The 14326-nt window shown below is 39.1% G+C and overlaps 1 protein-coding gene across 1 annotated transcript in view; it reads left to right on the top strand.

Annotated features, from left to right (window-relative positions):
• The window catches only part of si:ch211-186j3.6 (neural-cadherin), a 384844-nt gene that overhangs the window by 117108 nt on the left and 253410 nt on the right, over positions 1-14326 (top strand). Inside the window, exon 4 of the mRNA XM_041985518.1 lies at positions 3040-3244. Coding sequence (XP_041841452.1) covers positions 3040-3244 — 205 coding nt within the window. The remainder of the gene's footprint in view (positions 1-3039; positions 3245-14326) is intronic.

The raw sequence follows: 14326 nt of genomic DNA on the forward strand, positions 1-14326 counted from the left end.
AACTGAGTGTTATAAATCAGTATTGGTTTAGTTAAATTTCAAATTTATTAAAAAAAATAAATAAAAAATAAAACACAAAAAAACTGCTTTACTTATAACTTGGTCACCAAAGGAAACAGATTTTACAGATGTAATAACTACAGGTACTAGAATAGCAGCAGATTGTTTCTGGTAGCCACGGCTACAAATATGATGGACTACAGTCCAGTAAGCAGAGATTTGGTGAGGACACACATGGAGATGCAGGATAATTCTGATAATGATGATGACTCTTTGGTGTTTGTCAGAACAATGGTTTACACTACTGTGTGACATCAACTGGAGAGATGTGACATTAATACTTGTTAATCCTCTTTATTTTTTACATTCTTCAGATTTGGTGCAGAAATGGGAACAAAATGAAAGACTTGGGTGTCTGACCTGTGCTATACACTGACAAAACCATGTCTGCAAAGTGACATCTGTGAAATTACTCAGGAAAATAGATTAAAAGTGTTCTTAACCAACATGTGGTGGTGGAGTGTAGTTTTGCTCAGCTGCAGGGGCAGAGGTGGGGCACATTTGTTCTGCTAGCAGTGCCAGGTGGAGTTGATTAACACCGCTGCTGCACATTTTCTAATCAGTCTCCTCTATCTTAAGTGTTAGCCTGCTGAGGCCCAGGAACTTGCCAGAACAAGTTTCACAGAGAGACATTGACAAGCTAACCTGGGCGTTATGACAGTAACTTTTCACCTGATGCTAGAATGTAAGAGAGCACCGGGTTTTTTAGTGAAGTTAGGGAGTAGATTTGTTGCTGTAGTCTGTTTTAGCCTTAGAGAACCTGTTGGTAACAGCATTCACTCGGACGGTGCGATAATTGTATTCTGTATTATCTTCCCATTTATTCCCATAACAATGAAACATGTTGCCTTCACATACCAAATTCTACTAGTTACAGAAGGGACTGGGGACATGGATTCAGCAAATGCACTTGTTTACGTAATGAGACCCCGATACTCCACATAATTTGATTTGATTCTTGCTTACTCTAAATTTGACCTTATGTGGGTTATGGTGGACACAAAATCAGCCTCAAAATTTTACCATGAATTTAGGGTTGTTGATATTTTTTGTACTGGAGACATTATGAGAAAAATTCTTTTATAATTGATTTTGAGGACATGAGGAAAGAGATTATTTGATTTTATGCGTCCTTAACTAAACTATTGGGAGAGCTCCAAGCAGCTATATGTCTGGCAAGCAACTGACTATGCAGCATCTATCACTAAAATTACTACAGTCCAGTAAGCAGAGATGAGATGAAACATGACAATGACAGCATAATTGTTAATATTCAGCAGCAGGTAGCAAAACCAAGGACTTATATTTCCACATCAAGACTTCACTAAAATATACTGTTTGAGAAAAAAGCGATAATGTTTTTATTTATATAATATAAAAAGGGGACAAATGAAGCAGTCAATGTTGTAGTACAATGTGAAAACACATTGTAGTCTTGGCTCAGCAACAGACTAAATGTGCATTCTTCCAGCTGAAAATATCTTAGAGCCATGACTTAGAGCGCACAGAGGGCACATAATGTAACAAGTACGCCATGAAGATAAATGTGCTTTTGTTTCCAGTTCTAAATCTGAACTGGATCCAAACTGGTTGTAGCAAAATCCCAGCACCAAAACTTGGTTCAGAACATTCTGAAGCTGGTCTTTCAGACGCCTGCTGGGGGCTGTAATGCACCGCTGTAAGGTTAGACAAAACTACGAGCGTAAACGACAGGATACGGAAAAAACAGTCCGTCCATCTGGAAGAAATAGAAAAAGTCGCTGGCCAAATTTGAACAGACCTAAAGCTAGAGTGTCATTTAAGTGCTTTAACTAACAGCGCCAGCTGGTCTTTAATTAAGAGTCTTTTATGGTACGTTTAACCTTTTAAATGTTTTTCTCAATAATAGGCATTAATATCTGACGGTAAGCCAGGGCGGGGTCAGCTAGTAGCTGCTGTGCATGTTTACCTTTCTGTCAGGTCATGGAGCAGAAGTAAACATCTGCTGCAGCTGGGAATGCTGGGTAAGCACCGAGCCTCTCGTGTGTTCTTTTGGATGGTGAGGGGCCTGTGCAGCACCCAGCACTCATTGAGAAGACTAAACGTACGTGCTTCCACGTCAGTCTCCAAAATTCTCCAGTATCACCAGAAAAAGTCACTAGGCGCTCATTTGAAATAGTTGCTAGAGGGGTCTGAAAACTTGCTAAATATAGCAAAAAAGTCAAAAGTTGTTGGGCAAGCTCTGACGTGTGTACCAGAGTACAGTACAGTGACAAGCGTTGATCGGAATTTTATCTGCAGTTAAATGTGTTTTTTTTTTTTGTTGTTTTTGTTTTTTGTTTGTTTGTTTTTACGTGTTAATTTTCTTGTAATAAATTAATTGTAGTTAACACATTAAAGTCACAACTTTAATTAAATTATCACCAAAATCTAGTTTAAGTTAACTGTAACATGAAATGTGTAGAGTTACTGCATAATTTTTAAAAAGTTGGTCTTGAACTTCTGTGGTCGTTATTTACTTTACACAGGGAGAACATGCAAACTCCACACAGCTGGTGGATCATCAAATTTTTAAAGGTGCAATCAGATAAATAATTAGATAAATGAAAATTATATAACTACATGTACAGACTCACAAGAAGGGCCAAAATTGCAAAAGCAACTCAGAGGTGATCATAGAGACTTTGAAAAATAATGTTCCGCCAATCATTAACGACATTTCAGTGCATGCTTCACCATTAGGGAAAATGTCACAGTAAGTGTGTTCAAACAATCTTTAATAGTTCAGCCTTCTTTAAGTGTATACAACTACCCCTCTATTGCCCTTCTTGTCTTCTGTCTCATCATCTAATGTGAAGATTTTTTCTCTACAGCACTCTGGCATGAAATGGCATTTAGAAGAATGGAACATCTATTTTATTCTTTGCACTCATCTACAGAAATCCCATTACAATTATTGCGCTTAGTCAACAGCGTCTCTTTTCCCCTGTGTCTCCCCAGCTTCCTGGTGACACGTGCTGTATCTTTCCAAAACAAACCAATCAGTTACAGCCTCCTCATCAACCCCAGCAGTCTGTTCTCCATCACAGCAGAGACGGGGGAAATCAGCTTGACCCGGTCTATCGACTACGAGAGTGACCAACATCGCTACTTGCTGCTGGTGCGAGCCAGTGAGGGCCAGGAAAGCCTGAGCAGTGCAGCCGAGGTTTGTTTGTGTCATGGCACTGCTGCCGAATGCTACAACTGCTTGGTCTTAAAAACATTTATGACACTTCAAAGTTGTCTCATCAGTTTTTACTAAGTCTGAACGTAATGCTGAAGTCAATATTTGACAGCTCTTCAAATCCTTCCAGGCCTGCTATTAAAGAGAAGATTTAGCTTGTTTTGCAGGCTGTCAGTATGGCTGTCTTTGATCTGCACGTTTTCACGTTACTGACACATATTTGGCTGACACTGTAAACCTAGTGCATCAGGCTGTTTCTAAGTCTGGTGTTAAGTTGTGAGGCGTGATGATTATATTTCCCAGACAAGAGTAAAATTAGACATGGTCTGAAAATCTCTCTGTTCTGAAGCATCAATGAGCTGAATGTGTGTTTAGACTACACACTGCACACAACGTCAAGTCTAAAATATGATTGCCATTTGCTGCATGGATGCTTTTGTTTTAAAGATAATAAATGTTTTTTTACTAGGCCTCTTGATTGGCCTCTTTTTGTCAGACACGATGATTTGTTTTAGAAACAATAGTAGATTTTAATTGGCTGAATTATATTCAGTTTGGTCGTATGGTGCTCTATTATTTTAAATTAAAATGCCTTTAACTTCATAGCAGTTCTGGACACTGGGCATTTTGTAGCTAATGCTTTGAATCACATCCTAGTTAATTTTTTTCTTTTTTTTAAATAATAATTATTGTAAAGTGGGCACTGATCCAGATGTTCAAATGAATCACAGTGAATGGCTACTGTTTGTTAACTTAACAAGGTTTACTTCTCTCCTTCTTGTTGCTGAAGAACAATCGTGAGGCTGAAGCTCAGCTGAGGAAAAATACTTGAAGAAAATTAGTCAATAAAATTTCATGAGTTAGAGTTTAAAGTTTTATTAGTCTGTAAACATTATGACTTTATTTATGAGTAATAATTTAGCATGTGTGGGTTCAGATCATTACCGGTTTTATTTTTTCTCTTTCTTTCCCTTTTTGTAACTAGTGTTACAAATTTCTTTCAGTGCAACAAAGAAGGGCAAGATCAATATTTACTCCAGTTTTGTTCTTTTTTTATTTTTATTATTATTTTTTTTGTCATTTATTCTTTGCTGGTGAATACAGTTTCATAATAATGATGATGATGATTAAAAAAAATATTAAAAAATAATAAATAATAATTCTTCTGCCCTCAGCTAAATGTGGTTATTCAGCCTAAGCAGAGAGCTAAACACACATGGTTCCAGTAACCACTCCGGAGATGAGCTGTCTTCTTCGTAGCTTTTACTGTTAAACCACATTACTTTCTTCAGTTTTGTAAAACTGCAATACAAAAAATGAATAAAGACATTCTCTCACTATACAAGTGCATAAAGAAAGGCATCAAATATAAAGACCATGTAAGAGATAGATCCAAAATCATGTTAGCAACCGGAAGACATAACATTTCCCCAAGGAGAAAGCAAATGCTAACATACAGCATGCTAACCGATACAACAGGATAATAGCTAGCCTTCATCAATTAAGTAAAACCATATTTACCAAAAGAAATTTATGATGGTCACTTCACTATGTTAACCTAACACACACTAACAATCAGACAAACTTACAGACTATGTTCTTTCCAAGGGCATTGGCAGCGAGGACTGACAGAGAACGACACATACATCTGCTCACTCTGCGAGCTTAGGAAAAAATACCTCTTTTTACCATACGCAGTTTAGCTGCTGCGTACGTTGAACAGCCAGTAGGAGGCAGTGTTAAACCATCAAACAGATTAAATCTATTATGTTTCTTGAAAAAACACATGCTCAATGTGATAGAACAAAAATGGCTTTCAACTCTACTTTAACTACCTTAAATTGCTAAATACAATGACAGAACATATGAGGGCAGAACAATAATAATGATAATAATGATGATGATAGTAATTAAAAACGATTAAAAATAATAAATAATAATAATAGTGATCTGGTGCCAACATCATGAATATAATTTTATTTTTAAAAAGTTTTTTTTTTTTTGCCATGTTGTACTCTGGGAGCAGTTTGGTGATTAAGGGCCTTGCTCAGAGGCCCACAATGATCCTCTTCTGTTGGCCCTCTGGGCTTTATGGGTGGGGGTGGTGGTGGTGGTGAAGGTGCTTTTGGCTCATTTCTCTATGCTCTTCTACTGGTGTGTTTGCTGCTACTGGTGCCGGTTACATGTCTTACTAAAGTCTAAAGTAGACACAACACTGATTCATGCCCTATCTGGTTGGACATGGTTGTGTTACAGGAAATTTTAAGCCATTTGTATGGAGACATAAGTTGAGATGTTGTAGTAGTTGACATAGTAGAGACCTAAGACATAAAAGTGGATGTCACTTATAGAACTTAGTTGTGTTTTAATTTTTCACTGAAGCTTCTGTAGGTCAGGAGGAAAAGCAGTGTACCAGTCTGAAGGTTGGTGGTTCAATCTCCAGCTTCCACAGACCTAAAGAGTGTCCTTGGGCAAAATACTGAATCTCACTTTGTACTTAGATTGTTTGTTGGTGTGTAAATGTGTGTGACAGGGAAAAGGCATTGCATCTAAAACTAAATGTGTGTTTGAACATAACTGGAAAAGCCTCATAAAGATCTGATAAATTTATCTTCAAATATTATATCTGATTATTTTTTTCCTTGTAATTCCATATAGAAAGCCAAAAACAGGAAATCATATGCAGAAAAGGTACAAAATAAATATAGATACCCTAATAACTACATGGCTACACTTCTAGAGCCATGAGGAATTACTTTGTGGAATCTATGTCTGTTTTTAAATAAATGATTCTCCCATTATGATTTATTCTGCAATACACAAAAAATGTTTAGAGGTATTTAATTGGTCATTTCATATTTATTTTTAAGGGAAATACTATGAAAAAAATATGGGAATTATCCCGCTCTAATTTGGCATCCAGTCAGATGTAAAATTTTGTAGTTCAGCGAGAGGATAGTGCTGGCCAGGCCCATCAGTAAAACCTGCTTGCATTAGGAGGAGTTGCATTTCAATCCTCTGTTTTTACCTGCATGAAAATGCAGAGGTTGAACTTCTCTGAGAACTTTTAAAAAGGACAACTTTGCGTGTACCTAGTTAAAAGTGTGGAGATTGTCTTAGTGGAACCCTGATAGATTTGTCAAGTGACTGCTCTGGGACCCCCAGTGACTTTCTTACATTGTCAGGAAGTGTGACAGAACAGGCTGAGTGCTGCGGGCATTGAGACATCTGGTCTGGTTTCCATCATTACTCTGGCCTGAGGCTAAAACATGTCCTGCTGAACTGATCTGTCCTCAGCTGCTCCTCTCTGGGACTCTGTGGCCTACAGAGAACCAGAAGCCTGTGCAGGCAAGTGTAGAGAGGGAGGGAGAAAAGGGGGTGGATGAATAGGGAGACGATAACTGATGTCAAAGACAGACTGGTGGAAGGAAATGAAATGTCAAGTATTTTATACATGCTCTTGGCTTCCCGTGTTCATATCATAGCTAACCTCCCAAACCCCAAATGTCATTTACCTTCTGCTTTGAGTTGCTACATCTGGTTTGTCTTGTTTGTCAGGAAATAGAACAATTGTCTAAAAAAACTTTTTGTCATGTATGTATTTTCTCATGTTTTTTTGTTATTTTTAGTTAAAACAAAAAGACAAAACAAACAAAGAGAAACAAAAAAATTTATCCATCTATTTTCTGCCGCTTATCCGGAGTCGGGTCGCGGGGGCAGCTGCCTAAGCAGGGAAACCCAGACTTCCCTCTCCCCGGCGACGTTCACCAGCTCATCCGGAGGGATCCCGAGGCGTTTCCAGGCCAGCCGAGAGATGTAGTCCGTCCAGCGCGTCCTAGGTCTTCCCCGGGGCCTCTTTTCGGTGGGACCTGCCCGGAACACCTCACCAGGGAGGCGTCCAAGACCCAACCTAACCAGATGCCCGAGCCACCTCATCTGGCTCCTCTCGATGTGGAGGAGCTACTCTGAGCCCCTCCCAGATCACCGAGCTTCTCACCCTATCTCTAAGGGAGACCCTGGCCACCCTGCGGAGAAAACTCATTTCGGGGGTGGTGGTCCCCCTTTTTGAAGCGGGCGACCACCACCTCAGTCTGCCAGTACAGGGGAACTGTCCCTGATGTTCATGCGATGCTGCAGAGGTGTGTCAGCCAAGACAGCCCTACAGCATCCAGAGCCTTAAGGAACTCTGGGCGGACCTCATTCACCCCTGGGGCCTTACCACCGAGGAGCATTTTAACCACCTCAGCAACTTCAGCCCCAGAGATAGGAGAGCCAGCACCAGCTACCCCAGACTCTGCTTCCTCATTGGAAGATGTGTTGGTGGGATTGAGAAGGTCTTCGAAGTATTCCCTCCACCGCCTCACAACGTCCCCAGTCGAGGTTAGCAGCCCCCCATACCCACTGTACACAGTGTTGACGGAGCACAGCCGCCGGATGGTGGACCAGAATCTCCTCAAAGCCGTCCGGAAGTTATTCTCCATGGCCTCTCCAAACTCCTCCTATGCCCGAGTTTTTGCCTTAGCGACCGCTTAGCCCGCCGATACCCATCAGCTGCCTCTGGAGTCCCACAGGCCAAAAAGGTCCAATAGGACTCCTTCTTCAGCTTGACAGCATCCCTTACTGCTGGTGTCCACCAACGAGTTCAGGGGTTACCGCCACGAAGTTTGACTGAAATCACTGAAGAACAGATTTTCTAAGGTCAACACGCGTGACAGTATTCCATAGTCGATTTAAGAAATGGTAGAGACTAATTAATGTGCAGCCTTATAATCACAAAACCAGTTGTTTAAAAAAAGTGTAAATTAGGAAGAAGTTTTACTTTCTGTACAATGAATATTTAAAATTCTCTATTTAGAAATCTATAGTTTAGATATATTTTATATCTGCATAATGTAAATTCATTTTCCACCTGGTTCTAACACAGCATAATACCCACAGGGTTAGAATCATAAATGAACAATTATATTAAGATAAACAATAGAAGATTTTTGCCACAAATCTGTAAATGAACTTTGTGTGAACTTTTCCCATTTGGCTGTGAAACTGTTTTGTTTTTGGGATTTTGTGGACACTAATTGACCTATTGGAAGTTTGAAGCTGGTAACAGTTGATCTTTTGCCTAGAACAGGTCTAGATTTGATTTATTTTATCAAGTGTGTGCAGTTCTTTTTTTCTGCACTGCTTGGTTAGTGGCCACTGACACACACTTAAAAACTAATTGTGCATATTAGTTGCTCGGCAGTAAACTGGTGTACCTGTCAAGAATGTCAACAAGTACTGTGAATTCTGGGCTCCATATCACAGCTCAATGTTTCGATCAGTGTTCCCCGCAGGGTGCCTGATGTGGACTACATAGCATTTAAATTTTTATTGACTGATTTTAATGGTATTTTACTGTTTCCCGCTTATAACATCAAACCTAATGGAATACTTAGTTTAAAAAGAAAAAAAGAAATCCATGCACATCATGGAATACAGCTCTTGCTTTTAATGGTTTAGGTCTTTTTCACTATGTCGGCATTGCATTGTTCTGTACCTCATACCTGCATATGCCAACGTGTCAGCACCAATATGGCGTGGATATATTGACTTGTGTTAAAGATCAGGTGATGCTATGGACTGCGTCTGGATGAGACGCCACGGTAACCCTTTAAAGAGGAGCAAACATGCAGCAGTTAGCATCTTGTGTATTCATGTGGGAGGAAAACACTGAAAACACAGCTGGGGGCTTTTGTGCAAATGTAGCAAAACACAAACACATTCAGTATGAAATTAAATGAGGTTTACATTGCCCCAGACGGATGACCTTAAAGATAAGAAAAGTAAAATTAAGGGTTTAATGTTAATGTTTACAGTGAAGCAGTTCATGTAAATATTTTCGTTAGCCTGACTACAGTGTAAACATAACTAGTTTACTTATTTCAGTTATTCTATTCACTAGGAGTTAGCCACAGCAGATGTGAAAATGATCACCATGTTTTTATATATATATTACATTATATTAATTCCAACACATAAGACAGCCGTAAACAAATCATTCACTTCATTGGTTTTTTTCTTTCACCAGCCTTCACTGGCTGGAAATTACAGATGCACAGTCATCTAACGGCTGGTGTAAGAAGAGTAACTCTCCGTGAACTCGAACCATCTCTGTGATACCTTGAAATTTAGGAACTGCTTTTCATGTGATGGTGAGATTTGGGCAGAATTGTATTAAGATGCAGGATGGATGCTGTATCAGCTGTTGTTAGTGAGCGACTCACTAAGATAATTTGCCAGCGTTCAATAGTGCTTTTTTAAGAATGGCAGGAAAGTTACTGTTCAATTATTTTACCATCCTCTTACCAGATGTGATTAAAGTAGTTATTTCTTGCAGTGTTCTTCATTTAGTGTGGTTGGGCTTGTTCTGCTCTGGAAATAGATTTCTGATGGCACTTTTTAAGTGTCCATTTTATTTGATTTCCTTTAAAATTCAGATGTGATACCTAAAAAAAATTTACCTGCATCAAGTAGAAGGCATGTACTTGTCAAATACATTTGAATTTGTATTTTTCTTATTTAATTGGTCTTTCTAGCTTTTTAAGAAAGGATATCATGTTTCCCCTCTCTCTTTATTGTTTAAGATTTTGTACTGTCTGGAGTGGGCTTTACAAACGTCTTGTCTGCTGGGGCGAACAGGACCGATCTAATTGTGTTTACTGGACTCACAAAGCATGACTTTAATTTGCAGGTAGTTTCCAAGTTTTTCACTTCAGGAGTGATGGTTCATCTGCACCATTAGCTACCTAACCAGCCTCAGACATGCCTGCAGCTTCTTGGCTGTGTGCTGTGTGCACATTTCAGCATGTGTGTTTGAGCTCATCTTGCTTTATTACAGTTGACTTCTCCTCTCTTCTCATATAATCTTGCTTTTCCCCTGCCTTGTACACACACATATTTTGCCTTCATATATTTTGCAGTGTTATCACCATTCCCTACACAAAAAAGGGGCTCTCTGCACACCTTCCAGACCCAAAGGAGCAGAACCAGGTGCTTTTTAGCCCACAAACATTAATCTTTCAGAGAATAATAGAAGATTTGGGCACTTTGATTTAATCACCAGCCTGTTATTGTACAGGTAGATTAATTTAAAAACACTAGTGTATTAAAGCAAAGGTGAACACAATGAATTTTGAATTCATTACGTACATTTGCACATGAACGTAACACGGCACATTGTGACACTAGTGACTGACTGATCAAATGATTTTTTTTTTTTTTTTTTTTTTTTTTTTTAGCACCACATCACAACAGGAGTAATTTAAAGTTCCCTTTACAGTTTTCTATTTAGTTATTTTATCATAAAAACTAAACAGTCTGTTTTTTTTTTTCTTTTTTTTCTTTATCTTTTTTGTCAACATGTCATCACGTCATTTCATTATGTCATGTCACGTTGAACAGGCTGTGTGTTAAAATAAACAAATAAATAAATAAAAAGAACTACAGGTGAGCTACACCCCCACCAGCAGACAAACCACATGTTGGAAAATATGTTGCTTCAACCACCTGAAAAACAGGCAAAGCAAATTTATTTGTATAGCACATTTCATGTAGCAGACTATCCAAAGTGCTTTACATAAAACATTACAGCAGAGTGCAGAAAGCAATACAAGTGTATTAAAAAAATAAATAAACAAATAAACAAAGATGAAAAGAAATAAAATTAATGAAATAAAACAGAAAGAAAAGGCTCAATTGAAATAGATAATACAGCTGATCTGAGGCTTTCTGGGAGTTTGTTCCAGACATGTGGAGCATAGAAGCTAAATGCAGCTTCTCCATGTCTGGTTCTGACTCTGGGAACTGATAAGAAACTGGAACCAGATGACCTGAGGGTTCTGGCAGGTTCATCCTGGGTCAAGAGGTCACTGATGTATTTTGGTCCTAAACCATTCAGAGCTTTATAGACCAGCAGCAGAACTTTAAAATCTATTCTCTGACGAACAGGCAGCCAGTGTAAAGACCTCAGAGCTGGACTGATGTGGTCCACTTTCTTGGTCTTAGTGAGGACTGGAGCAGCAGAGTTCTGAAAAGGCTGCAGGTGTCTAACTGATTTTTTATGTAGACCTGTAAAAACACTGTTACAATAATCAAGCCGACTAGTTTTTCCAGGTCCTGCTGAGACATCAGATCTTTTACCCTTGATATGTTCTTAAGGTGATAGTAGGCTGGTTTTGTATTTCCCTTAATGTGTTTCTCAAAGTTTAGGTCTGAGTCCATAACTACACCCAGATTTCTGGCCTGGTTTGTGGTTTTTAGGTGGATAGACTGAAGCTCTGTGGAGACCTTTAATCATTTCTCTTTGGCTCCAAAGACAATCACCTCCGTTTTATTTTTTGTTTAACTTAAGAAAGTTCAGACAAATCCATGCATTAATCTCTTCAATGCATTTCCCAAGAGCCTGCATGGGGCCTCGTTTTCCTGGTGACATTGTAATATATATCTGTATGTCATCTGCGTAGCTATGGTAACTAATTTTGTTTTTCTTTATGACTTGTGCCAGTAACCTATTGACACAAAGTACTTTCTGTTCTCTAAATAAGATTTAAACCAGTGTAGAGCAGCGCCAGAGAGGCCCACCCAGTTCTCCAGTCGTTTAAGTAATATAATGTGGTCAGCTGTATCAAATGTAGGACTGAGGTCCAGTAAGACTAAGACTGACATTTTCCCATCATCTGTGTTCAAACATATGTCATTAATGACTTTGGTCAGAGAAGTCTCATGAGACTGCACTGATCAGTGCTGTGGTACTGTCTAAAACCTGACTGGAAGACATCATAGCAGTTGTTTTGTGTTGAAAAGTCACTTAGAGGATGAAAAACGTCTTTTTCGATTATCTTACTTAGAAAAGGAAGATTTGAGATCGGCCTGTAGTTGCTCATTTGTGTCTTGTCTAGATTGTCCCTTTTTAGCAGAGTTTCACAATCTGTAACAGATCTGGCTCCAGAGTTCTTGAGACCTTTTTGAAGAAACCTGTAGGCAGGATGTCCAAGCAGCAAGAGGAGTTCAGCTGACATAAGATGTCGCCCAGATCTTTGCTGTTAATGGGTTTAAACTGTGTCGTGGTGCTTAAACTGTTTTTGAGTGGACGCAGTATGTCTGTTGAACCTGCTGTTGATAAACCAACTTGTCTGATATTTTGGATTTTTTCTGTGAAAAATTTGGCAAACTCATTGCAGGCCTTGGTGGAATAAAGTTCAGGTGCTACTGACACAGGGGGGTTTGTTAACCTGTCAACAATAGCAAATACGACCAGAGCATTATGAAAGTTTTTGCTAATAATGTTAAAGAAATATAACTTTCTTGCATTCCTTAGTTGTAAATTGTAAGAGTGAAGTTTCTTTTTATACATGTCATAATGAACCTGTAGATTTGTTTTTCTCCATCTGCACTCGGCTTTCCGACACTCTCTTTTTCCATGCTTTACCAGTGTGGAATTTCTCCATGGAGACTTTTTCTTTCCAGAGACAACCTTCACCTTAATAGGAGCAATAGCATCCATAATATTTAACATTTTAGTATTAAAACTACTGACAAGGTCATTGACTTAGCCCCCTGACAGGGCAGGTGTTAAAGAGAAGACCTAGTTAAACATCCCACTCTTGTTTTCAGTTATACACCGTTATGTGATCACCTCCCTTGAGACATTTGTGTGAACGGGAACTGTGCACTCAAAGAAAACACAGTAATGATCAGACAGGCCCACATCACACACAGTAACCTTATAAACATCCAAACCCTTAGAAATCACTAAGTCTAGAGTGTGTCCTTTAATGTGTGTGGGCTCTGTTATATGCTGAGTCAGCCCAAAGTTCTCCAGACTGTTACTGAGGCCTTTACTCCCTTTGTCCTGAGGGTTGTCTACATGGATGTTAAAATCACCAACAATAACTACACAGTTAAAATCTACACAGATGTAGCCAGCAGTTCACTAAACTCATCATAAAATGCTGCACAATGTCCCGGTTACACTGAAATGATTCATTAAATAAAACTTAAATTAAATAAAACAGACAAATATCTGCCTATTTAAACTGGCAGGGTGGAAATGCCTGCTTACCTGCAGGGAACATCCGGAGTAGTTTTACTGCTCCAGTTTACTAAAACCTGCATAACCATCAGGGGAGCGTGCACCCCCGAGCAATCAGAACCCCCTTGTTATTATAGTAATTTCTGAGGCATATTGGAGCTTACAATAGACGTCTCACATTCAGCTTCCATCTCTTAATTCTCGTAAAATAGTTTGGCAGCTAGCTGCATTCTTCATATCTCCACGCTTCTTTTTTGCCGTCCCTCCTTTAAAAACAACACATTTTGTGCACAGGAGAGTTTTCTGGATAGACGCATGCTGTCTTTCTGCTGTAAGTGTAGAAAGCCTAAATATGAAGAAAATCACAGTTTGTGCTCATTGCACTTAGAACCATGCGGGATACATTGTGTATATATCAGGCTAAGAAAAGGAGGATGAAATGACGAAGCACCTTCCCATGATGCCTAGTGCCTGGTGTACAAGCCTATGATCAGGTCAGGTCTGGGTTCAGAAACATTGTGTCCATAGAATGTGGTCAGCTGAATATACTTGAATGAGCAGGTTATTCCATCTTCCCATAATGACAGGACCATTTTCCAAGATGTCGATGCCAAGATTCACAGGGTTTAGACTGCGAAAGAGTGGTTCAGGGAGCATGAAACATAATTTTCACACATGGATTGGCCAACACAGGAGAAGGCTTTGCATAATGGTTGGAATCTCCCATCATCAATACAAGATCTTGGACAAAATTTAGTGCAACTCTGGACAGAAATAAATGTTTAAATGCTTATCAAAACAATGCCACAGAGAATGCTGCTGGAATCAAGGCTAAAGGAGGTCCAGTAAATATTAGTGTCACTTTTTCTTTGGGATGGGCAAAGTTTTTTGCTATTTCCAGACAAGTGGCATCAACCATTTGTGCATTCAGACAACTGTTTGCAGATGAATTTACATGGCAGGTGAACTAAAAAGAAGTCGAAACATATTTAGTT

Source organism: Melanotaenia boesemani, chromosome 1 (genome assembly GCF_017639745.1).
Source record: "Melanotaenia boesemani isolate fMelBoe1 chromosome 1, fMelBoe1.pri, whole genome shotgun sequence".
In the NCBI taxonomy this organism is placed as follows: domain Eukaryota; kingdom Metazoa; phylum Chordata; class Actinopteri; order Atheriniformes; family Melanotaeniidae; genus Melanotaenia; species Melanotaenia boesemani.